We start from the raw sequence: 27,160 nt of genomic DNA, 5'->3' as shown, positions 1-27,160 counted from the left end.
AAAATAACAAACGCTAACTAAACACGAACACCGCACTCATTCGCAACAGCGAACGTGTTTACTGCGCGGTCTCCGCGTGTTAAGCACAACAGAGACAAGCACGCCTAACTAACCCCCGCCACCCAAACATGAAACAGAGAACGCGAGCGTTTGCTTAACGGTTACCTCATTGAGACTACAGCAAGCGTTTGTCTCAGACAAGACAGACATATGAACGGGAAACAGGATAGGAAAGATCCATTGCTCTTTCCGCCAGAGCGAGTGCGATCCAGGTAAAGTAACAGAGCTAGCAGGATCCACTGCTCTTACCGCCAGAGCGAGTGCGATCCAAGTATCGAAACAGGGTGATGAGATAGCTGGTAGCAACCGCTGCTCCAGCTATACTCCAAGAAGGATCCACAGCCGCTACCACTAGAGGCTAGTGCGATCTGAGCAAGACAAACAGAGGAGATAGCTGGTAGCAACCGCTACTCCAGTATTACTCCAAGATAGACAGAACGATTTCCTGATGACCACCGTTGGCGACAGGACAATCGCAACAGAGAGGCAATACAGACAAAACAGATAAGCAGGCTAACTGCACTAGAGAAGCTGCCTAGTGCAGTCCCCAGAATGACTCTAACTAACTAAACAATCCAACAGGAAGGCTGACACTCCAGGAGTGATTTAACAAACCGTTATGACCAGCGAAGTACTGTGGAATCACATAGTATATATAGAGCCAGCCTACAAAGGATGTGGCTAGGCAATTTGCATGACAAACGTATGCAAATTCCTCAGCTAGATCAAAATTGTTACAGCACCAATGGTTGCAGTATGATGTGCAAGGATCCACTCTGGAGCACCGAGTGTTGACAGCAGCTACTAAAGATCCGCACCATCAAATAAGTCCATCTTTATTAAGGTATCAAAATCATAAAAACATAATAAAACAGTGTAGGAAAATGCCATTTTCCTACACTGTTTTATTATGTTTTTATGATTTTGATACCTTAATAAAGATGGACTTATTTGATGGTGCAAATTCCTCAGCAGCAGCAAGCTGCAAAACTGACAAAAGGTCTCTTTTCCAGAGACCTGCAGAATGCAGACCAGAACAGTGGTCAAAAAGCTGCCTGCCTGCGCAGGCAGCTGAGCGGATCATTACACTCTGAAGTCTCATTTTTTCCCTATTTTTTTTAATTCACTCTTAAGCATTATAGCCTAAGGCCCGGTTCACATTGGCGTTATTTTGCAGACCACAGTCGGAAACAGAACGGACGAGAAAGGGTCCAATGTTTATCAATGGATCCGTACGCACTCGTCCGTTCCTCCGCATCCGCATCCGGATGCAGATTGCGGTCCGGTCTGCAATCCGGATTTTTCCAACCTGCGCCATTTTTCCTGACCGGGACCTCCGTCCACCGCCGCTGGAACGGATCCAGACAAATTACCCAGCACAACAGGAACCAATGAAAACGGAAGTGCACAGCACACTTCCGGATGAAAGCCGGTCGTCCTACCCCAATTCCTGAGTGGTTTCTATGGTACAGGCGGCCATCTGGACAGCAAAACGCATGTGCCCAGCGCCAGACAGCCCCCAGCCTCTCCCCGGGAGGCCAGGGAATACTCCACCGAGGACCCGACCATCCAGGCGCTGCCCCGTGGGACAAGGGGCACGCAGACCACTGGATCCATGGTCCACACAGCAGTCACTCTCTCCAAAAATGACCTAAGAGCTTTTCCAGACCTCCCAGACCCCTTTGAAAACGGAAACGGATCCAAATCCGCATGCAGAACGGAAGAAAATCCGGATGCAAACTGAACGTGAACTGGCTGGATCCGGATGGCAAACAGATGTTCTCAGAATGGACCGGACCGGATCCGTGCCACCAGTCAGTATTTGCAGAAAACGCAAGTGTGAACCGGGCCTAAGTGAAATCCCGCCGCAAAACAAGTGTTTTTTGATAGAGAAAAAGCCTAGCAAAATTCCTGGGCTCGCAGGGCTTTACTTCCTTGAAGAGGCAGAGCTTTGAGCTGTAGCTCTGCCTCTTCCGCAGTCAATCTCTGCCGATCGCCTCCTCCTCCTCCCGCCCCTCAGTCTTCTTTCACTGAGAAGGGCGGGGAGGAGGCAGAGATCAGCGGAGATTGATTGCGGAGAGGTAGAGCTACAGTGCAAAGCTCAGCCTCTTCAGGGCAGCACAATCTGCGACCTGCAAAGTCGTGGAACTTTGCAGGTCTTTTTCTCTATTAAAAAACACTCGTTTTGCGGCGGGATTGTGGTGATTCCACTTAGGATATAATGCTTAATAAGATTAAATAAAAAAAAAAACAGGGAGGAATGAGACTTCAGAGTCTCTTTAAGAAACCATAAATTAAGGTAAAACCAATTTGTCTCAAAGACCAACCAGCTCCAGTCCATTGTCCTTGAATGGTGGAAGGGTATGAAACCCCTTTTTCATTTTTTTTTTTTTTTTTTTTTAGAAGAAGATGAAGCCCCATGTAAAGCATGGTTGGTTTCACAGCACTTGCCATTCTACTCTCCATGCACTGATCAAATGCCTTTTTCCTCAGTCTCCGTTTAAGCTAGCTTCCAAGTCACAGTGCATACTTGTTCCTAAAATTGGGTAATTCTTAAAAGTAATGCTACTGTTCCATGGACCCTCCTGATCCTATGAACCCCCTCTTCAATAGTAGGTAAGGTTAATGATTCAATAATGATGCATTAGTAAGGCGAGCTGCAGTGAAAACATGGTTCATCATACATTGTTTCCGTAAGCCTCTCCAGGGTTTACCTAAGAGATACAACCATGGGTATAGTATATGCTTCAGGAGAACCTTGAAGATCAAAACCAGAAAGCCTGGGCCATAGGGAAAACCGGAAGCTGTGATCCAAGGTTCCCCTAAAGCCAAAATTCTTCCAACAAGTATTAGAAGTCCCAGGGAAAATCTAGAATAATTTACCACGGGTCCTCTAGCAGTGGAACAAAATGTTATAGATATTTTCCTTGGAGGTCATACACAAGGAACTTTTCATGGCATTTAACCACATGTCTTCAAAATCAGACAGTTCTATAGTACAATTTATCTGGTTTCCCATACTTCCATATATTTATGCTTGACAAAGGAATATAGGAAAGGAACACAGAGGATGGAGTAGATTCTGGAAATAAATCCAGGAGTCCTTTCTGTGTCTCCAAAGAACGACTCAAAAGCTGTCTGGAGGCATAAACGCCCATTACTCAATGTTTAAGAGATAAATGACCTCACCTGCAAATAGATTTCTGTTTTTATTACAATACATACACAACCCTTTTCTTACCTGAGAACTTGGTACGATAGGCTTCCACCAGTGTCCTCCTTTCACAAGATCAACCTCATTCAGTGGCATTGAAACTTTGCCAATAACACAGTGCCTGGAGAACTTGTCAAAATCCACCACAGTTAAGAGTAATGTTCTTCTTTGGGCTTCTAAAAATAGGATTTCAAAAGTATATCGCTCTTCAAATACTGGATTCTGAGTCTTGCGCTTCACACCAGTTTGCTTAGAGTTTTTCTGGTCTGGCAGCAGACACATTTTCACATACGGGTTTGAATGAGCCATGTCTTGTCTGGTACCATCATAAGAAATGGGAGGTGGCAAGTCTTTAGCCTCTATCACTCTGACAGTCAGATAGTTGTGTAACAGATCATACTGCGTACTAAAATGCAGCATACCTAACTGATACTTAGTTAGGATTTCATCATCAGTTAATGCATCTACATCCTCATTACTGGAATTAACAGGATATAAATGAGGTTCAAATTTCCTAAAATAGTCCTCTGGAGTGTAGGTTTTTCGCAGCACAGTAGGCTGTACAATCTCTTTTTTTGCCCCTAATGCACCAAACTCGATTGGTTTTATGTCAATTAATGGAGAACTGGGTCTTCTTGATTCTAAACCTACAAAATGAAAGAGAAACCAATTAAATAAACACATAAAATTATCCAAAACTAGATAAGATAATAAATGGTATTTGTACCAGCTAAATTAGGGATCTCAAGTAGTGCCCTGTAAAGCAATGACTGCTCCAGGCACTTACAACACTTATGCTGAGCATACACGGTACGTTTTGTACCGTGTAATCGAACCCACTGATGGCTCGATTAATAATTTCGGAGGAGTCCGATACCCCGCCGGATCGATTCCGCGCTCGATACCGGTGGGCAGGACAAAAGAATAAACGGGCAGAAGATAAGAAGCCACCCACGGGGACGAGAGGGAATCGGTCTGGGCGCCTGCAGTGACGCGCCGTAATTGAGCCAGCGGCTCGATTACACGGTACAAAACGTACCGTGTATGCCCAGCATTAAACTCAGCCTTCTACAATGTTACAGCAGTGTAAAAAAAAAACCTTAGCGACTAAACTGTTCTAACTACCATTAGGACTCAAAAATTAGAAGTTCAGACTGCGTCTTCCTTTTCTTCCAACATCTGGGTTTAAATGTGTCTCCATCCATGCAATCAGCAGGAAAGTCTGTATCTCTTTAGTAACTGAGAAACTCTAATCACAGGAAATCCACCATAAAACCTCTACTCAATAAGATTTTATCTGTTCCAATGCACAAGGGGAAAGGGAACATGGATATTCAGGGTTGGTAATTTGTAGTTTCTCTTGTTAACTCAGGCATGCTGTTAACAGACAAGTGAAATGGGAGTAATATTAATGGAAAAAAACTTAAAATAATATTAAACTACCTACAGATATTGTGGGGTGCCTGCTACCTTCTAAACTCTCTGCTGTACATCCATGAAGTCCCAAGATTTTTGGCCCACATTCAATGAAAAAAATATTCTCTGACTTTCTGAAGTTCTGTTCCACCTGTTTTTTTTTATGGCCAAAAAATAAAAGGCTCAAAAGAACTTAAAGTTTCAGAAAGTTGTCAATTCTATTTTACTTGGATTAAGGGTTATGCTTGAATGAATAGAAACAATATGAAGTACGGTACATCAAAGTAGTTGCAAGCACCCTTTAGCACCAGCGCTCATGGAGCAGTGTTAGTTACAAATACTGAAAACCCTCACAGGTCTGTTTTTAAAATGGAAATGTTAAACGTTAAACTTAAAGTGACATAAAAAATACATACTTAATTTAAAACAAAAATAACCCCAACAGAGTTGATTTTCTTCCATAAATTAATGTTCTGATCTAGATAAACTATGAGTGTTCTAGACCAGGGTTTCTCAACACTTTATTGTTATGTACCCCTTTTAAAGCCCTGTACTCACTAAGTACCCCCTAGCATAGTAAACATTATCACATGTACCCCTTGACAAATATATATTTAATCGTAGTACATGAGAATTGGTTCTAAAAAAATTCCAACCATTTACTATTGCTTTTATTTAGCGAAAATACTAATTTGGCATTGCTTAAATAAGTTTTATCATTTTCTAAAACTCTAAATTTGTTATTCTTGGTTAAGTTTTTCAAGCCCGAGTACCCCCTGGAACCATCATAAGTACCCCCTGGGGTACGTGTACCACACGTTGAGAACCTAGGTTCTAGACAAGAAATACCATCATTGCTGCACAATCTTGAGCTGTCTTACTTGAAATGCGCCTGGTGAGGCTATATGTCGATCTGGATGTATCTGAAGATGACCTTCTTTGGTCTGGTGAGTCCTCCAGAGGCGTCTGTGGTGGCTCACTTGTTGTTGTGTTGTCTGAATCTCCTTCCTTATCATCACTGCGATTAATCCTATATACAAATTTATTATTAATGACTTTGCTCGCGCAAGTTTTGTCACACAATATATGAAAAAAATCTGCACTGAAATCCTAACAAAAAATAAAAACTAAAAGGAATTAAATTAGACCCCAACACCAGCCTTTTTAAAAAGTCTTTGGACGGCATGGAAAAGGGTTAGAAACTCTTCTGGACTTTCATCATTTCCTGTATCACCAGGTAGAAGTTCCTTCCCTTCATCTCCTAACAGTAAGTAAGTAAATAGAATATGTTCATTTATTGTCCTCAGGACCACCAAAGTACATATAAAAGGCACAGAAGACCCTGGGGAAAAAATAAGGGAAATCCTCCCAATAAAGACATAGAACAATTATCTAAACCTTGCTCACGCTATTAAAGGATACCCGAACTGACATGTGACATGATAAGATAGACATGTGTATGTACAGTGCCTAGCACACAAATAACTTTGCTGTATTCCTTTTTTTCTTTCTTTATCTGAAAGAGTTAAATATCAGGCAAGCAAGTGGATGACTCAAGTCCTGACTCAGACAGGAACTGACTACAGTGTGACCCTCACTGATAAGAAATTCCCCCTTTTTTACCTCTTTCTTGCTCTCAGAGGCCATTTTCTGCTAGAAAAGTGTTTTATAGTTCTAATTTCTTATCAGTGAGGGTCACAATGTAGTCACTTCCTGTCTGAGTCAGGAATGAGTCCGCCACTTGCATACCTGATATTTAAAGAGACTCCGTAACAAAAAATGCATCCTGTTTTTTATCATCCTACAAGTTCAAAAAGCTATTCTAATGTGTTCTAGCCAGGGGCGTAACTAGGCCCCACCGGGCCCCCCTGCAGATTTTCTGAGCGGGCCCCCCCCCCGGGGCCCGCTCGCGGCCGTTTTGTGGGTGCTGGAGGGGTGGCAGCATGAGGGGAAAGCCTTGCCCACAGTCGGCGGGGAGAGGGGTAGTTCCCCCCTCTCCCTCACCTCGGGGCTCTCCCCTCTGCGCTCCCCTCCAGCTCGTAAGTGTCTGTGGGCCTGTGGTGGGCAGCGAGCGGCGGGCAGATACATACCTGCTTCCGTGCGTTCCATCGGAGACTTCTCCCTCTAGCGGCTGACGTCACTTCCGGAAGTGACGTCAGCCGCTAGAGGGAGAAGTCTCCGATGGAACGCACGGAAGCAGGTATGTATCTGCCCGCCGCTCGCTGCCCACCACAGCCCCACAGACACTTACGAGCTGGAGGGGAGCGCAGAGGGGAGAGCCCCGAGGTGAGGGAGAGGGGGGAACTACCCCTCTCCCCGCCGACTGTGGGCAAGGCTTTCCCCTCATGCTGCCACCCCTCCAGCACCCACAAAACGGCCCCGAGCGGGCCCCAGGGGGGGGTCCGGGCCCCCCCGCGGGCGCAGGGGCTGCAGGGCCTATTCCTACGCCCCTGGTTCTAGCTTACTGCAGCACTTTATACTATCACTGTCTCTGTAATAAATCAACTTATCTCTCTCTTGTCAGACTTGTCAGCCTGTGTCTGGAAGGCTGCCAAGTTCTTCAGTGTTGTGGTTCTGCTATGAACTCCCCCTTCCAGGCCGCTCTATGCACACTGCCTGTGTATTATTTAGATTAGGGCAGCTTCTCTCTTCTCTCTTATCGTTTACAAGCTGGATAAATCCTCCTCTGAGCTGGCTGGGCTTTCACATACTTAGGAATTACAGACAAGGGCAAAGCTGTTTGCAGGAAGAAACAAGCAGCCTGAAACTTCAGTGCATGAGAACAGGGGGAAAGAAACACACAAATAATCTCTTGAGATTCAAAAGGAAGGCTGTATACAGCCTGCTTGTGTATGGATGTATTTTCTATGTGTGGACATACTGTACATCAACCTACTTCCTGTTTTGGTGGCCATTTTGTTTGTTTATAAACAAACTTTTTAAAACAGTTTTTAACCACTTTTAATGCGGCGAGGAGCGGCGAAATTGTGTCAGAGGGTAATAGGAGATGTCCCCTAACGTACTGGTATGTTTACTTTTGTGCGATTTTAACAATGCAGATTCTCTTTAACTCTTTTTTCCTCAACATATAACAACAGCATTTTAAATACAGTATGGTGCAGAATTGTGAGAGAACAACACCTTTCTGATGCATTAGCATCTAACTAGAAGTAAAAAAAAAATTCTCCTGGCATGCAAATGAGCAATGCCTCGTGAGGCAGCTTCCTATCTAGCCAACATATAGAGGCTTTGATTCCTTAGCTTTAAATCTCTCCCTGGCTCAATGGAGATAAGGAGAATTGTTTGCTTATCACTATTACTTACCACAACTTGTGCTATTCTTGTGATCTGAACTTCGGTAAAGCTCCATACAAACGTTAGATGAAACTTGGGCGAGGTGGCCTATAAAGACTGCCTCTGCCATAAAATCCATTGTGTGTACAGCGGCCCCAGACCTCCCTCAGCTTCTCCACCATTGATTTGAACGGCGCTTTGATTAGGCCAAGCAATGGCCGAAAATATTGTTCTCTCCACTCACCCAGCTCAGGTGTGACGACACCCCCGTGCCACTCGACCATCCCTCAACCCCACATAGCAACAGAACACATCACTAGCAAGCAGCCTAGTGACGCTAGATCCTGATCCCCACTGGGCAACAACCATCTAGTGTGTGTGTGGGCATTAACACTAAATCCTTTGCTCAGTATTTGAGAGTGAATTTCGCCATCTTATTATTCCAGAAAACTTAATTGTATATATTTTTTAATTACAATATATGTACAGGTCCTTCTTAAAAAATTCTTAAAAAATTAACATATTGTGATAAAGTTCATTATTTTCTGTAATGTACTGATAAACATTAGACTTTCATATATTTTAGATTCATTACACACTGTAACGAACGGTGAAGCACAGAGAGGATCTGATTACCGGTGATCTGCAGTATCACTGGGAATACAGATGTATACCAGATTATTATGCAGTATCACCGATAATCCGATATACCAGCTAACCTCTGTTCACCTGAGTAGAGTGTAGTGTTTGGTGTAACAGTAACACTTAGAGGACTGGCCTCAGTGCAGTGAGGAGTACTGCACGGCTTCCTTCCGAAGGCCTGAACTCTCCAAGGCGGGAGGAGTCGGGCTGACAGTAGGAAGGTAAGTCTGAAAGTAACACTCAGGAGGTAGTGTCACTAACAGGACGGGGAACCGCCTCCAATAGTAAGGTCGGTTCTCGAGGTCGGACAAGCCAGGTTGTAACACACGGACAGATAAAGTACAGAATCAGAAGGCAGAGGCGGAGTCTAGGTACAGGCAGGGTTCGGCAACAGGGTATCAGAAATATCGAGGTACAAGATCAGGAGGCAGAAGCAGAGTCTAAGGACGAGCCGGGGTTCGGCAACAGAGTATCAGAATGGCATGGTACAAGATCAGAGTTCAGGAGGATAGTCAGGCAGGCAAAGAGTCATAACAGATAATCACAATCAAACTAGTACTTTAGCTATCAACAGAATCTAGCTAAGTGTAGGATTACAGCTCCAGCTGGTCCCGGCACACTTAAGGATCTGACTACAGGTCTGAGTGCTCCCACGTATGTGTTTGCAACGCCAGACAACCAGCAACTGAATAAGCAGCAGAATATATAGTTGCTGGACTCTGCTGCCCCGCCCGAACCATTCAGCCAATCATGAGTCCTGCAGGAATCAGCTGACCTTCCTGATCAGCTGACACTTCCTCTGCAGGTATAAAGGTCCTGAATTCAGGCCCGCGCGAGCATAGCTCTCCATCTGCCTAGGTGCACTAACAGACCCAGCCACACCAAGCACATGCTGCTGCATGCAAACAGCCGCTTTGCTGTCAGGACATGCGGCGGCTTTTCCACGTTCCACCACACAACCAGACGCGTGCAAACCGCCGCGTAGGACGCGGAGTCAGCCGCCTAGCTCTTGGCACACGCGGCGGCTTTTCCGCGTTTCCTCACAGAACACACCCCCCCCCCCCGAGGAGTGGACTCCAGACAACTCCTACCAGGTTTCTCGGGATGTAAAGCGTGAAACTCCCTCCTTAATTCGTCCGCATGCATGCGACTCCCCGGTACCCATTGTCTCTCCTCAATGCCGTACCCTTTCCAATGTACGAGATATTGTACCGAGTTTTGTACAAAGCGTGAATCTAAAATCTTTTCTACCTCGTACTAAGGCTGGTCATCCACCAACACAGGAGGAGGAGACCCACATGGACTGCTGGTTTAAGCAGGGATACGTGGAAGGATCTTACCCCACGCATGCTGGCGGGAAGATCAACGGCGTAAGTGACGTTGTTGATCCTTCTGGCTATCGGGAAAGGCCCGACAAACCTGGGACCCAACTTGTCTGAGGGCTGTTTTAGGGCCAAGTGACGTGTGGATACCCAAACTAAGTCTCCTGGTTGGAATCTCCACTCCAAAGACCGTTTCTTGTCAGCTTGACCCTTCTGACTCAGAAACGCCTTTTCCAAACTGTCTCTCACCGTCCGCCAAATGTCTTTAAAAGACCTTTGCCAAGCCTCCAGAGCTGGAAATGGATTGGAGGCCACTGGTAACTGAAAATTTGGGCAATCTTCCAGACACTACCTGGAACTGAGAAAATCCAGTGGAAGAACTTTTCAAATTGTTTTGTGCAAATTCTGCAAAGGGCAGAAATTTGACCCAGTCATTCTGCGCCTCTGCAACGTAGCATCTCAAAAACTGCTCTAATGACTGGTTGACCCTCTCTGTCTGACCGTTGGTCTGTGGGTGGTAGCCCGATGAAAACGACAGCTTCATGCCCATTTGATGACAGAATGCCCTCCAGAATTTAGATACGAATTGGACTCCCCGATCGGACACTATGTTTTCCGGAATGCCGTGCAGCCGGAACACGTGTTTGATAAACAAGTCGGCCAATTCCTGGGCCGAGGGGAGACCTTTCAAGGGCACAAAATGGGCCAACTTGCTGAAGTGGCCGTCTACCACCCAAATGACCGACATGCCCTCTGATCTGGGAATCCATGGACAAGTGAGTCCATGGTTCACTCGGGGTGGGTAAAGACTGCAACGTCCCTACAGGTGCCAGCCGGGAGGGTTTGCTTTTAGCACATACTGCACAATCCTTAACAAATTCTTTGCAGTCGGCTGCCAGAGACGGCCACCAAGCACACCTGGCCACAAGATCCTGCGTTCTAGATGCCCCAGGATGTCCCGCATTCTTGTGTGAATGGAATATCTGTAGCACCCGGAGACGGAATGGCAGAGGCACAAATAAAACCCCCTCAGGCTTCCCCTCAGGGACATCCTGCTGAAAAGGACTCAAGGTCTCTGTCCTGTCTTCCCAAGTCTCTGTTAAGGCCAGCACCAAATTTTGTGGGACAATGGTCTCTGGGGCAGAAGGCTGTGCTGTCTCCAACTCAAAGCATCTGGACAGGGCGTCTGCCTTAATGTTCTTGCTACCCGGGGTATACGTAATTACGAACCTGAACCTCGAAAAAACCAAAGACCATCGAGCCTGACGGGGACTTAATCTCTTAGCCCCCTCGATGTATTCTAGATTCTTGTGATCCGTGTATACCATAATTGTATGTTCTGCTCCTTCCAGCCAGTGACGCCACTCCTCAAAAGCAAGTTTAATGGCTAAGAGCTCTCTGTTGCCTATATCGTAGTTTCTCTCTGCCAGAGAGAACCTACGAGAGAAATACGCACAAGGGTGTAGCCTTCCTTGCAACCCTGACCGCTGAGACAGCACAGCCCCTACCCCAACCTCTGAGGCGTCCACCTCAACAATAAAAGGATAAGAGGTGTCTACATGTCTCAGGATGGGTGCGGAACAAAACAAATCTTTTAAAGTGGAGAAAGCACTTAATGCATCAGGAGACCAGTGGGTGGTATCTGCCCCTTTTTTCGTAAGACAGGTGAGGGGTGCGATAACCGTGGAATACCCCTTTATGAACCTTCTATAATAATTCACAAAGCCTAAAAACCGCTGTAAAGACTTCAACCCAACCGGCTGAGGCCATTCCAAAACAGCAGAGACTTTGGCGGGGTCCATAGACAGGCCCGTGGTGGAAATTATGTACCCCAGAAAGGCGACAGATGTGACTTCAAAAATACACTTCTCAATTTTAGCGTAAAGTGAGTTTTGTCTTAATTTGTTGAGTACAAATTTCACATGCATTCTGTGCTCAGAGAGGTTGTTGGAGAAAACAAGTATATCGTCTAGATAGACCAGAACAAATCTCCCCAACACCTCTCTGAAGACCTCATTGATAAGTTCCTGGAAAACGGCCGGGGCATTACATAACCCAAAGGGCATCACCAGGTACTCGTAATGCCCGTCTGGCGTGTTAAAGGCCGTTTTCCACTCATCGCCCTTTCTTATGCGCACCAGGTTGTACGCACCCCGCAAATCCAGCTTTGAGAAGATCTTAGCATCAGTGACCTGCGTAAATAAATCGTCTATCAGGGGTAACGGATAGCGATTCTTTACCGTGATCTTATTTAGTCCCCGGTAATCAATACAGGGCCGCAGGCCCCCGTCTTTCTTTTTAACGAAAAAGAAACCTGCTCCAGCAGGCGATCAGGACGGCCGGATGAAGCATTTGGCCAAATTCTCACGGATATATTCTTGCATAGCCAATTTTTCTGGCCCAGATAAATTGTACAAATGACCCCGAGGGGGCATACAACCTGAACGGATATCAATGGGGCAATTGAAAGAGCGATGTGGGGGTAATTTGTCTGCAGCCTTGGGACAGAATACATCAGAATATTCCACATATTGCTCAGGTACCCCCTGTACATGAACCCTGGTTTGGCCCAATGTCACCTTCCCTAAACATCGCTGAAAGCAGTGTGCTGACCAAGAAATTAGTTGGCCGGTGGCCCAATCAATGTGTGGAGAATGAAGGTGCAACCATGGCATGCCAAGTATAATGGTGGAGGTTGTCATATGCAACACAAAGAACTGTAACTTTTCCCAGTGCAGTACCCCTATGGTGACCCCCACCTCTGGTGTCTGAGACAGTGGGTGATTTCCTTGCAGAGGAGAGTCATCCACTGCCGTAACCTGGATGGGTGGTTGTACTGGTGTGAGCGGAATACACAATCTCTTAGCAAACTCAAAATCCCAAAAAATTTGCCGCGGAGCCTGAATCGATAAAGGCTTCCGTGACCTCAGTCTTATTTTCCCACGTAATGGTACAGGGAAGAAGCAATAGTTTTTCTTCTAGGGGTAAAAGTCGGACGCCCGGGGTGTTACCCCCTACCACTCCTAAGCAGTAGCGTTTCCCCGGCTTATTGGGGCAGTTCTGTACTATATGCCCCCCTTCAGCGCAGTACAGACACAGCTGTTCGGTCATTCTCCGTCTTCGCTCTACCTGGGTTAATTTTGACCGAGCAATCTGTATCGGCTCGGATGGAGGCAAGACGGGAGAAGGTGAAATAGTAGGAGGTGGAGTCACTGGGACCGTGGTGTAAGATACCCCTCTGAGACGGGAACTACCCCTGGTCTGTTTTTGGTAGCGCAGCCTGCGGTCGATTCGGATGGCCGCTGAGATGGCCTCATCGACTGTTCTGGGCTCGGGCTGGCTTAACATCAAATCAGAGACCTCATCGGACAGCCCTGACAAGAAACGATCTAACAGGGCATAAGTGTCCCACCTGGCCGTAACTGACCACCTCCTAAACTTGGCCGCGTAATCTTCGACCGGACCTTCGCCTTGACGCAAAAGCTTGAGCTTCCGCTCAGAAGTCGAGGCAAGGTCCGAATCGTCGTAAATTACTGCCATAGCTTTAAAGAATTCCTCTACAGAGGTAAGAGCTTTGTCTCCGGCGGGCAGGCTATACGCCCAAGACTGGGAGTCGCCGGACAACAAAGTTTTAATAAACGTGACCCTCTGGGTCTCAGTACCCGAAGATTGGGGTCTCAACTCAAAATAGGACAACACCCTAATCCTAAAATTCCGGAAGTCAGATCTGTGACCGGAAAAACTTTCAGGTACAGGCATACGTATGTCAGAGCTAAAAGGGGATCGCACATGATCCACTGATGTCTGGAGGGTTTGTACAGACCCTGATAGGGCATCAATAAGAGTTATGTGGGTGCCCAGTACTTGATTGATTTTGTCCACCGAAGCGGCAAGTACACCCAGACAATCAGTGTTTGCATCCATTTTGTATATTGGTCTGGCGTTCTGTAACGAACGGTGAAGCACAGAGAGGATCTGATTACCGGTGATCTGCAGTATCACTGGGAATACAGATGTATATCAGATTATAAGTGATCTGCAGTATCACCGATAATCCGATATACCAGCTAACCTCTGTTCACCTGAGTAGAGTGTAGTGTTTGGTGTAACAGTAACACTTAGAGGACTGGCCTTAGTGCAGTGAGGAGTACTGCACGGCTTCCTTCCGAAGGCCTGAACTCTCCAAGGCGGGAGGAGTCGGGCTGACAGTAGGAAGGTAAGTCTGAAAGTAACACTCAGGAGGTAGTGTCACTAACAGGACGGGGAACCGCCTCCAATAGTAAGGTCGGTTCTCGAGGTCGGACAAGCCAGGTTGTAACACACGGACAGATAAAGTACAGAATCAGAAGGCAGAGGCGGAGTCTAGGTACAGGCAGGGTTCGGCAACAGGGTATCAGAAATATCGAGGTACAAGATCAGGAGGCAGAAGCAGAGTCTAAGGACGAGCCGGGGTTCGGCAACAGAGTATCAGAATGGCATGGTACAAGATCAGAGTTCAGGAGGATAGTCAGGCAGGCAAAGAGTCATAACAGATAATCACAATCAAACTAGTACTTTAGCTATCAACAGAATCTAGCTAAGTGTAGGATTACAGCTCCAGCTGGTCCCGACACACTTAAGGATCTGACTACAGGTCTGAGTGCTCCCACGTATGTGTTTGCAACGCCAGACAACCAGCAACTGAATAAGCAGCAGAATATATAGTTGCTGGACTCTGCTGCCCCGCCCGAACCATTCAGCCAATCATGAGTCCTGCAGGAATCAGCTGACCTTCCTGATCAGCTGACACTTCCTCTGCAGGTATAAAGGTCCTGAATTCAGGCCCGCGCGAGCATAGCTCTCCATCTGCCTAGGTGCACTAACAGACCCAGCCACACCAAGCACATGCTGCTGCATGCAAACAGCCGCTTTGCTGTCAGGACATGCGGCGGCTTTTCCACGTTCCACCACACAACCAGACGCGTGCAAACCGCCGCGTAGGACGCGGAGTCAGCCGCCTAGCTCTTGGCACACGCGGCGGCTTTTCCGCGTTTCCTCACAGAACACACACCCCCCCCCCCCCCCCCCGAGGAGTGGACTTGTCAGCCTGTGTCTGGAAGGCTGCCAAGTTCTTCAGTGTTGTGGTTCTGCTATGAACTCCCCCTTCCAGGCCGCTCTATGCACACTGCCTGTGTATTATTTAGATTAGGGCAGCTTCTCTCTTCTCTCTTATCGTTTACAAGCTGGATAAATCCTCCTCTGAGCTGGCTGGGCTTTCACATACTTAGGAATTACAGACAAGGGCAAAGCTGTTTGCAGGAAGAAACAAGCAGCCTGAAACTTCAGTGCATGAGAACAGGGGGAAAGAAACACACAAATAATCTCTTGAGATTCAAAAGGAAGGCTGTATACAGCCTGCTTGTGTATGGATGTATTTTCTATGTGTGGACATACTGTACATCAACCTACTTCCTGTTTTGGTGGCCATTTTGTTTGTTTATAAACAAACTTTTTAAAACTGTTTTTAACCACTTTTAATGCGGCGAGGAGCGGCGAAATTGTGTCAGAGGGTAATAGGAGATGTCCCCTAACGTACTGGTATGTTTACTTTTGTGCGATTTTAACAATGCAGATTCTCTTTAACTCTTTTTTCCTCAACATATAACAACAGCATTTTAAATACAGTATGGTGCAGAATTGTGAGAGAACAACACCTTTCTGATGCATTAGCATCTAACTAGAAGTAAAAAAAAAATTCTCCTGGCATGCAAATGAGCAATGCCTCGTGAGGCAGCTTCCTATCTAGCCAACATATAGAGGCTTTGATTCCTTAGCTTTAAATCTCTCCCTGGCTCAATGGAGATAAGGAGAATTGTTTGCTTATCACTATTACTTACCACAACTTGTGCTATTCTTGTGATCTGAACTTCGGTAAAGCTCCATACAAACGTTAGATGAAACTTGGGCGAGGTGGCCTATAAAGACTGCCTCTGCCATAAAATCCATTGTGTGTACAGCGGCCCCAGACCTCCCTCAGCTTCTCCACCATTGATTTGAACGGCGCTTTGATTAGGCCAAGCAATGGCCGAAAATATTGTTCTCTCCACTCACCCAGCTCAGGTGTGACGACACCCCCGTGCCACTCGACCATCCCTCAACCCCACATAGCAACAGAACACATCACTAGCAAGCAGCCTAGTGACGCTAGATCCTGATCCCCACTGGGCAACAACCATCTAGTGTGTGTGTGGGCATTAACACTAAATCCTTTGCTCAGTATTTGAGAGTGAATTTCGCCATCTTATTATTCCAGAAAACTTAATTGTATATATTTTTTAATTACAATATATGTACAGGTCCTTCTTAAAAAATTAGCATATTGTGATAAAGTTCATTATTTTCTGTAATGTACTGATAAACATTAGACTTTCATATATTTTAGATTCATTACACACTGTAACGAACGGTGAAGCACAGAGAGGATCTGATTACCGGTGATCTGCAGTATCACTGGGAATACAGATGTATACCAGATTATAAGTGATCTGCAGTATCACCGATAATCCGATATACCAGCTAACCTCTGTTCACCTGAGTAGAGTGTAGTGTTTGGTGTAACAGTAACACTTAGAGGACTGGCCTCAGTGCAGTGAGGAGTACTGCACGGCTTCCTTCCGAAGGCCTGAACTCTCCAAGGCGGGAGGAGTCGGGCTGACAGTAGGAAGGTAAGTCTGAAAGTAACACTCAGGAGGTAGTGTCACTAACAGGACGGGGAACCGCCTCCAATAGTAAGGTCGGTTCTCGAGGTCGGACAAGCCAGGTTGTAACACACGGATAGATAAAGTACAGAATCAGAAGGCAGAGGCGGAGTCTAGGTACAGGCAGGGTTCGGCAACAGGGTATCAGAAATATCGAGGTACAAGATCAGGAGGCAGAAGCAGAGTCTAAGGACGAGCCGGGGTTCGGCAACAGAGTATCAGAATGGCATGGTACAAGATCAGAGTTCAGGAGGATAGTCAGGCAGGCAAAGAGTCATAACAGATAATCACAATCAAACTAGTACTTTAGCTATCAACAGAATCTAGCTAAGTGTAGGATTACAGCTCCAGCTGGTCCCGGCACACTTAAGGATCTGACTACAGGTCTGAGTGCTCCCACGTATGTGTTTGCAACGCCAGACAACCAGCAACTGAATAAGCAGCAGAATATATAGTTGCTGGACTCTGCTGCCCCGCCCGAACCATTCAGCCAATCATGAGTCCTGCAGGAATCAGCTGACCTTCCTGATCAGCTGACACTTCCTCTGCAGGTATAAAGGTCCTGAATTCAGGCCCGCGCGAGCATAGCTCTCCATCTGCCTAGGTGCACTAACAGACCCAGCCACACCAAGCACATGCTGCTGCATGCAAACAGCCGCTTTGCTGTCAGGACATGCGGCGGCTTTTCCACGTTCCACCACACAACCAGACGCGTGCAAACCGCCGCGTAGGACGCGGAGTCAGCCGCCTAGCTCTTGGCACACGCGGCGGCTTTTCCGCGTTTCCTCACAGAACACACCCCCCCCCCCCCCCGAGGAGTGGACTCCAGACAACTCCTACCAGGTTTCTCGGGATGTAAAGCGTGAAACTCCCTCCTTAATTCGTCCGCATGCATGCGACTCCCCGGTACCCATTGTCTCTCCTCAATGCCGTACCCTTTCCAATGTACGAGATATTGTACCGAGTTTTGTACAAAGCGTGAATCTAAAATCTTTTCTACCTCGTACTAAGGCTGGTCATCCACCAACACAGGAGGAGGAGGAGTGGGACCCACATGGACTGCTGGTTTAAGCAGGGATACGTGGAAGGATCTTACCCCACGCATGCTGGCGGGAAGATCAACGGCGTAAGTGACGTTGTTGATCCTTCTGGCTATCGGGAAAGGCCCGACAAACCTGGGACCCAACTTGTCTGAGGGCTGTTTTAGGGCCAAGTGACGTGTGGATACCCAAACTAAGTCTCCTGGTTGGAATCTCCACTCCAAAGACCGTTTCTTGTCAGCTTGACCCTTCTGACTCAGAAACGCCTTTTCCAAACTGTCTCTCACCGTCCGCCAAATGTCTTTAAAAGACCTTTGCCAAGCCTCCAGAGCTGGAAATGGATTGGAGGCCACTGGTAACTGAAAATTTGGGCAATCTTCCAGACACTACCTGGAACTGAGAAAATCCAGTGGAAGAACTTTTCAAATTGTTTTGTGCAAATTCTGCAAAGGGCAGAAATTTGACCCAGTCATTCTGCGCCTCTGCAACGTAGCATCTCAAAAACTGCTCTAATGACTGGTTGACCCTCTCTGTCTGACCGTTGGTCTGTGGGTGGTAGCCCGATGAAAACGACAGCTTTATGCCCATTTGATGACAGAATGCCCTCCAGAATTTAGATACGAATTGGACTCCCCGATCGGACACTATGTTTTCCGGAATGCCGTGCAGCCGGAACACGTGTTTGATAAACAAGTCGGCCAATTCCTGGGCCGAGGGGAGACCTTTCAAGGGCACAAAATGGGCCAACTTGCTGAAGCGGTCGACTACCACCCAAATGACCGACATGCCCTCTGATCTGGGAATCCATGGACAAGTGAGTCCATGGTTCACTCGGGGTGGGTAAAGACTGCAACGTCCCTACAGGTGCCAGCCGGGAGGGTTTGCTTTTAGCACATACTGCACAATCCTTAACAAATTCTTTGCAGTCGGCTGCCAGAGACGGCCACCAAGCACACCTGGCCACAAGATCCTGCGTTCTAGATGCCCCAGGATGTCCCGCATTCTTGTGTGAATGGAATATCTGTAGCACCCGGAGACGGAATGGCAGAGGCACAAATAAAACCCCCTCAGGCTTCCCCTCAGGGACATCCTGCTGAAAAGGACTCAAGGTCTCTGTCCAGTCTTCCCAAGTCTCTGTTACGGCCAGCACCAAATTTTGTGGGACAATGGTCTCTGGGGCAGAAGGCTGTGCTGTCTCCAACTCAAAGCATCTGGACAGGGCGTCTGCCTTAATGTTCTTGCTACCCGGGGTATACGTAATTACGAACCTGAACCTCGAAAAAAACAAAGACCATCGAGCCTGACGGGGACTTAATCTCTTAGCCCCCTCGATGTATTCTAGATTCTTGTGATCCGTGTATACCATAATTGTATGTTCTGCTCCTTCCAGCCAGTGACGCCACTCCTCAAAAGCAAGTTTAATGGCTAAGAGCTCTCTGTTGCCTATATCGTAGTTTCTCTCTGCCAGAGAGAACCTACGAGAGAAATACGCACAAGGGTGTAGCCTTCCTTGCAACCCTGACCGCTGAGACAGCACAGCCCCTACCCCAACCTCTGAGGCGTCCACCTCAACAATAAAAGGATAAGAGGTGTCTACATGTCTCAGGATGGGTGCGGAACAAAACAAATCTTTTAAAGTGGAGAAAGCACTTAATGCATCAGGAGACCAGTGGGTGGTATCTGCCCCTTTTTTCGTAAGACAGGTGAGGGGTGCGATAACCGTGGAATACCCCTTTATGAACCTTCTATAATAATTCACAAAGCCTAAAAACCGCTGTAAAGACTTCAACCCAACCGGCTGAGGCCATTCCAAAACAGCAGAGACTTTGGCGGGGTCCATAGACAGGCCCGTGGTGGAAATTATGTACCCCAGAAAGGCGACAGATGTGACTTCAAAAATACACTTCTCAATTTTAGCGTAAAGTGAGTTTTGTCTTAATTTGTTGAGTACAAATTTCACATGCATTCTGTGCTCAGAGAGGTTGTTGGAGAAAACAAGTATATCGTCTAGATAGACCAGAACAAATCTCCCCAACACCTCTCTGAAGACCTCATTGATGAGTTCCTGGAAAACGGCCGGGGCATTACATAACCCAAAGGGCATCACCAGGTACTCGTAATGCCCGTCTGGCGTGTTAAAGGCCGTTTTCCACTCATCGCCCTTTCTTATGCGCACCAGGTTGTACGCACCCCGCAAATCCAGCTTTGAGAAGATCTTAGCATCAGTGACCTGCGTAAATAAATCGTCTATCAGGGGTAACGGATAGCGATTCTTTACCGTGATCTTATTTAGTCCCCGGTAATCAATACAGGGCCGCAGGCCCCCGTCTTTCTTTTTAACGAAAAAGAAACCTGCTCCAGCAGGCGATCAGGACGGCCGGATGAAGCATTTGGCCAAATTCTCACGGATATATTCTTGCATAGCCAATTTTTCTGGCCCAGATAAATTGTACAAATGACCCCGAGGGGGCATACAACCTGAACGGATATCAATGGGGCAATTGAAAGAGCGATGTGGGGGTAATTTGTCTGCAGCCTTGGGACAGAATACATCAGAATATTCCACATATTGCTCAGGTACCCCCTGTACATGAACCCTGGTTTGGCCCAATGTCACCTTCCCTAAACATCGCTGAAAGCAGTGTGCTGACCAAGAAATTAGTTGGCCGGTGGCCCAATCAATGTGTGGAGAATGAAGGTGCAACCATGGCATGCCGAGTATAATGGTGGAGGTTGTCATATGCAACACAAAGAACTGTAACTTTTCCCAGTGCAGTACCCCTATGGTGACCCCCACCTCTGGTGTCTGAGACAGTGGGTGATTTCCTTGCAGAGGAGAGTCATCCACTGCCGTAACCTGGATGGGTGGTTGTACTGGTGTGAGCGGAATACACAATCTCTTAGCAAACTCAAAATCCCAAAAAATTTGCCGCGGAGCCTGAATCGATAAAGGCTTCCGTGACCTCAGTCTTATTTTCCCACGTAATGGTACAGGGAAGAAGCAATAGTTTTTCTTCTAGGGGTAAAAGTCGGACGCCCGGGGTGTTACCCCCTACCACTCCTAAGCAGTAGCGTTTCCCCGGCTTATTGGGGCAGTTCTGTACTATATGCCCCCCTTCAGCGCAGTACAGACACAGCTGTTCGGTCATTCTCCGTCTTCGCTCTACCTGGGTTAATTTTGACCGAGCAATCTGTATCGGCTCGGATGGAGGCAAGACGGGAGAAGGTGAAATAGTAGGAGGTGGAGTCACTGGGACCGTGGTGTAAGATACCCCTCTGAGACGGGAACTACCCCTGGTCTGTTTTTGGTAGCGCAGCCTGCGGTCGATTCGGATGGCCGCTGAGATGGCCTCATCGACTGTTCTGGGCTCGGGCTGGCTTAACATCAAATCAGAGACCTCATCGGACAGCCCTGACAAGAAACGATCTAACAGGGCATAAGTGTCCCACCTGGCCGTAACTGACCACCTCCTAAACTTGGCCGCGTAATCTTCGACCGGACCTTCGCCTTGACGCAAAAGCTTGAGCTTCCGCTCAGAAGTCGAGGCAAGGTCCGAATCGTCGTAAATTACTGCCATAGCTTTAAAGAATTCCTCTACAGAGGTAAGAGCTTTGTCTCCGGCGGGCAGGCTATACGCCCAAGACTGGGAGTCGCCGGACAACAAAGTTTTAATAAACGTGACCCTCTGGGTCTCAGTACCCGAAGATTGGGGTCTCAACTCAAAATAGGACAACACCCTAATCCTAAAATTCCGGAAGTCAGATCTGTGACCGGAAAAACTTTCAGGTACAGGCATACGTATGTCAGAGCTAAAAGGGGATCGCACATGATCCACTGATGTCTGGAGGGTTTGTACAGACCCTGATAGGGCATCAATAAGAGTTATGTGGGTGCCCAGTACTTGATTGATTTTGTCCACCGAAGCGGCAAGTACACCCAGACAATCAGTGTTTGCATCCATTTTGTATATTGGTCTGGCGTTCTGTAACGAACGGTGAAGCACAGAGAGGATCTGATTACCGGTGATCTGCAGTATCACTGGGAATACAGATGTATATCAGATTATAAGTGATCTGCAGTATCACCGATAATCCGATATACCAGCTAACCTCTGTTCACCTGAGTAGAGTGTAGTGTTTGGTGTAACAGTAACACTTAGAGGACTGGCCTTAGTGCAGTGAGGAGTACTGCACGGCTTCCTTCCGAAGGCCTGAACTCTCCAAGGCGGGAGGAGTCGGGCTGACAGTAGGAAGGTAAGTCTGAAAGTAACACTCAGGAGGTAGTGTCACTAACAGGACGGGGAACCGCCTCCAATAGTAAGGTCGGTTCTCGAGGTCGGACAAGCCAGGTTGTAACACACGGACAGATAAAGTACAGAATCAGAAGGCAGAGGCGGAGTCTAGGTACAGGCAGGGTTCGGCAACAGGGTATCAGAAATATCGAGGTACAAGATCAGGAGGCAGAAGCAGAGTCTAAGGACGAGCCGGGGTTCGGCAACAGAGTATCAGAATGGCATGGTACAAGATCAGAGTTCAGGAGGATAGTCAGGCAGGCAAAGAGTCATAACAGATAATCACAATCAAACTAGTACTTTAGCTATCAACAGAATCTAGCTAAGTGTAGGATTACAGCTCCAGCTGGTCCCGACACACTTAAAGAGAAACTCCGACCAAGAATTGAACTTTATCCCAATCAGTAGCTGATACCCACTTTTACATGAGAAAAATAATGATTTTCACAAACAGACCATCAGGGGGCGCTGTATGACTGATTTTGTGCTGAAACCCCTCCCACAAGAGGCTCTGGTACCGTACGGTACTCCTGGCAAACTGCCACAATGTAACAATGTTCAGACAGGAAATAGCTGCTTACAGCTGTCTGTTAAAGCCAGACCAGCTAGCAACAGCTCCTTAATCTGCCCACAGTAACAATGTCACCATGTAATACATGTCAGAATGTGAATCTGGGAGAGGAAAGATTTTACAATGAGCAAACACTGACTAAATCATGTATACATAATTATTGTAAAAATGAAGCACTTTTTTTATTACATTATTTTCACTGGAGTTCCTCTTTAAGGATCTGACTACAGGTCTGAGTGCTCCCACGTATGTGTTTGCAACGCCAGACAACCAGCAACTGAATAAGCAGCAGAATATATAGTTGCTGGACTCTGCTGCCCCGCCCGAACCATTCAGCCAATCATGAGTCCTGCAGGAATCAGCTGACCTTCCTGATCAGCTGACACTTCCTCTGCAGGTATAAAGGTCCTGAATTCAGGCCCGCGCGAGCATAGCTCTCCATCTGCCTAGGTGCACTAACAGACCCAGCCACACCAAGCACATGCTGCTGCATGCAAACAGCCGCTTTGCTGTCAGGACATGCGGCGGCTTTTCCACGTTCCACCACACAACCAGACGCGTGCAAACCGCCGCGTAGGACGCGGAGTCAGCCGCCTAGCTCTTGGCACACGCGGCGGCTTTTCCGCGTTTCCTCACAGAACACACCCCCCCCCCCCCCGAGGAGTGGACTTGTCAGCCTGTGTCTGGAAGGCTGCCAAGTTCTTCAGTGTTGTGGTTCTGCTATGAACTCCCCCTTCCAGGCCGCTCTATGCACACTGCCTGTGTATTATTTAGATTAGGGCAGCTTCTCTCTTCTCTCTTATCGTTTACAAGCTGGATAAATCCTCCTCTGAGCTGGCTGGGCTTTCACATACTTAGGAATTACAGACAAGGGCAAAGCTGTTTGCAGGAAGAAACAAGCAGCCTGAAACTTCAGTGCATGAGAACAGGGGGAAAGAAACACACAAATAATCTCTTGAGATTCAAAAGGAAGGCTGTATACAGCCTGCTTGTGTATGGATGTATTTTCTATGTGTGGACATACTGTACATCAACCTACTTCCTGTTTTGGTGGCCATTTTGTTTGTTTATAAACAAACTTTTTAAAACTGTTTTTAACCACTTTTAATGCGGCGAGGAGCGGCGAAATTGTGTCAGAGGGTAATAGGAGATGTCCCCTAACGTACTGGTATGTTTACTTTTGTGCGATTTTAACAATGCAGATTCTCTTTAACTCTTTTTTCCTCAACATATAACAACAGCATTTTAAATACAGTATGGTGCAGAATTGTGAGAGAACAACACCTTTCTGATGCATTAGCATCTAACTAGAAGTAAAAAAAAAATTCTCCTGGCATGCAAATGAGCAATGCCTCGTGAGCCAGCTTCCTATCTAGCCAACATATAGAGGCTTTGATTCCTTAGCTTTAAATCTCTCCCTGGCTCAATGGAGATAAGGAGAATTGTTTGCTTATCACTATTACTTACCACAACTTGTGCTATTCTTGTGATCTGAACTTCGGTAAAGCTCCATACAAACGTTAGATGAAACTTGGGCGAGGTGGCCTATAAAGACTGCCTCTGCCATAAAATCCATTGTGTGTACAGCGGCCCCAGACCTCCCTCAGCTTCTCCACCATTGATTTGAACGGCGCTTTGATTAGGCCAAGCAATGGCCGAAAATATTGTTCTCTCCACTCACCCAGCTCAGGTGTGACGACACCCCCGTGCCACTCGACCATCCCTCAACCCCACATAGCAACAGAACACATCACTAGCAAGCAGCCTAGTGACGCTAGATCCTGATCCCCACTGGGCAACAACCATCTAGTGTGTGTGTGGGCATTAACACTAAATCCTTTGCTCAGTATTTGAGAGTGAATTTCGCCATCTTATTATTCCAGAAAACTTAATTGTATATATTTTTTAATTACAATATATGTACAGGTCCTTCTTAAAAAATTAGCATATTGTGATAAAGTTCATTATTTTCTGTAATGTACTGATAAACATTAGACTTTCATTTATTTTAGATTCATTACACACTGTAACGAACGGTGAAGCACAGAGAGGATCTGATTACCGGTGATCTGCAGTATCACTGGGAATACAGATGTATACCAGATTATAAGTGATCTGCAGTATCACCGATAATCCGATATACCAGCTAACCTCTGTTCACCTGAGTAGAGTGTAGTGTTTGGTGTAACAGTAACACTTAGAGGACTGGCCTCAGTGCAGTGAGGAGTACTGCACGGCTTCCTTCCGAAGGCCTGAACTCTCCAAGGCGGGAGGAGTCGGGCTGACAGTAGGAAGGTAAGTCTGAAAGTAACACTCAGGAGGTAGTGTCACTAACAGGACGGGGAACCGCCTCCAATAGTAAGGTCGGTTCTCGAGGTCGGACAAGCCAGGTTGTAACACACGGACAGATAAAGTACAGAATCAGAAGGCAGAGGCGGAGTCTAGGTACAGGCAGGGTTCGGCAACAGGGTATCAGAAATATCGAGGTACAAGATCAGGAGGCAGAAGCAGAGTCTAAGGACGAGCCGGGGTTCGGCAACAGAGTATCAGAATGGCATGGTACAAGATCAGAGTTCAGGAGGATAGTCAGGCAGGCAAAGAGTCATAACAGATAATCACAATCAAACTAGTACTTTAGCTATCAACAGAATCTAGCTAAGTGTAGGATTACAGCTCCAGCTGGTCCCGGCACACTTAAGGATCTGACTACAGGTCTGAGTGCTCCCACGTATGTGTTTGCAACGCCAGACAACCAGCAACTGAATAAGCAGCAGAATATATAGTTGCTGGACTCTGCTGCCCCGCCCGAACCATTCAGCCAATCATGAGTCCTGCAGGAATCAGCTGACCTTCCTGATCAGCTGACACTTCCTCTGCAGGTATAAAGGTCCTGAATTCAGGCCCGCGCGAGCATAGCTCTCCATCTGCCTAGGTGCACTAACAGACCCAGCCACACCAAGCACATGCTGCTGCATGCAAACAGCCGCTTTGCTGTCAGGACATGCGGCGGCTTTTCCACGTTCCACCACACAACCAGACGCGTGCAAACCGCCGCGTAGGACGCGGAGTCAGCCGCCTAGCTCTTGGCACACGCGGCGGCTTTTCCGCGTTTCCTCACACACACAACTGAAGTAGTTCAAGCCTTTTATTGTTTTAATAATGATGATTTTGGCATACAGCTCATGAAAACCCAAAAGTCCTATCTCAAAAAATTAGCATATCATGAAAAGGTTCTCTTAACAAGCTATTAACCTAATCATCTGAATCAACTAATTAACTCTAAACACCTGCAAAAGATTCCTTTAAAAACTCCCAGCCTGGTTCATTACTCAAAACCGCAATCATGAGTAAGACTGCCGACCTGACTGCTGTCCAGAAGGCCATCATTGACACCCTCAAGCAAGAGGGTAAGACACAGAAAGAGATTTCTGAACGAATAGGTTGTTACCAGAGTGCTGTATCAAGGCACCTCAGTGGGAAGTCTGTGGGAAGGAAAAAGTGTGGCAGAAAACGCTGCACAACGAGAAGAGGTGACCGGACCCTGAGGAAGACTGTGGAGAAGGAACGATTCCAGACCTTGGGGGACCTGCGGAAGCAGTGGACTGAGTCTGGAGTAGAAACATCCAGAGCCACCGTGTACAGGCGAGTGCAGGAAATGGGCTACAGGTGCCGCATCCCCAGGTCAAGCCACTTTTGAACCAGAAACAGCGGCAGAAGCGCCTGACCAGCGCTACAGAGAAGCAGCACTGGACTGTTGCTCAGTGGTCCAAAGTACTTTTTTTGGATGAAAGTAACTTTTGCATGTCATTCGGAAATCAAGGTGCCAGAGTCTGGAGGAAGACTGGAGAGAGGGAAATGCCAAAATGCCTGAAGTCCAGTGTCAAGTACCCACAGTCAGTGATGGTCTGGGGTGCCATATCAGCTGCTGGTGTTGGTCCACTGTGTTTTATCAAGGGCAGGGTCAATGCAGCTAGCTATCAGGAGATTTTGGAGCACTTCATGGTTCCATCTGCTGAAAAGCTTTATGGAGATGAAGATTTCATTTTTCAGCATGACCTGGCATCTGCTCACAGTGCCAAAACCATTGGTAAATGGTTTACTCATAATTTGACAAAAGAAAGTGAAAATGGACGCGCATCTAACCAATGCAATGTCAGGTGCATCTTGGTTAGATGCGCGTCCATTTTCACTTTCTTTTGTCAAATTATGAGTAACTAATTCTTTTTTTTGGGTTGGGTTGTGGCTGTGGGCGGTGTTCCCCAGGCAGTGAGAGAGCCTGGGGCACCGCCCACGCCACACCCCTTCCCCTTTATATGGCCTGCTGCTCCCAAGACTATGCTGCTATCATGTTCCCATATCGCTGGGTGATTTTAAACATAGGTTAGGGTGGGGACCCCGAGAGAAGGCTGCACGAGCCGTCCCTGCTGTTGAACTGATGTCTCTCTCAATAAGAGAAGGGTAAGGACCCCTAATAAGTTAATAATGTTAATGCATAAGTTTGCTTCCATTATTTGTATTGTGAGATGCATTGGTTCTACTGCACCTGTTCTACTGCAATGAGCACAGTTGTGC

General features: G+C 47.0%; 1 protein-coding gene across 3 annotated transcripts in view; it reads right to left on the bottom strand.

Moving 5' to 3' along the window:
- Nucleotides 1-27,160, bottom strand: part of SYT17 (synaptotagmin 17) — a 263,433-nt gene that overhangs the window by 140,718 nt on the left and 95,555 nt on the right. For all 3 annotated transcript variants that reach the window (XM_068246850.1, XM_068246851.1, XM_068246852.1), the window contains exons 4-5: nucleotides 5,572-5,720; nucleotides 3,302-3,921 (exon numbers count right to left, since the gene is read on the bottom strand). In XM_068246850.1, the coding sequence (XP_068102951.1) occupies nucleotides 3,302-3,921; nucleotides 5,572-5,720 (769 nt within the window). The remainder of the gene's footprint in view (nucleotides 1-3,301; nucleotides 3,922-5,571; nucleotides 5,721-27,160) is intronic.

The sequence above is a fragment of the Hyperolius riggenbachi genome, chromosome 7 (assembly GCF_040937935.1).
Source record: "Hyperolius riggenbachi isolate aHypRig1 chromosome 7, aHypRig1.pri, whole genome shotgun sequence".
In the NCBI taxonomy this organism is placed as follows: Eukaryota; Metazoa; Chordata; class Amphibia; order Anura; family Hyperoliidae; genus Hyperolius; species Hyperolius riggenbachi.
The sequence above is the reverse complement of the archived record's forward strand: the minus strand, read 5'-3'. Positions and strand labels throughout refer to the sequence as shown.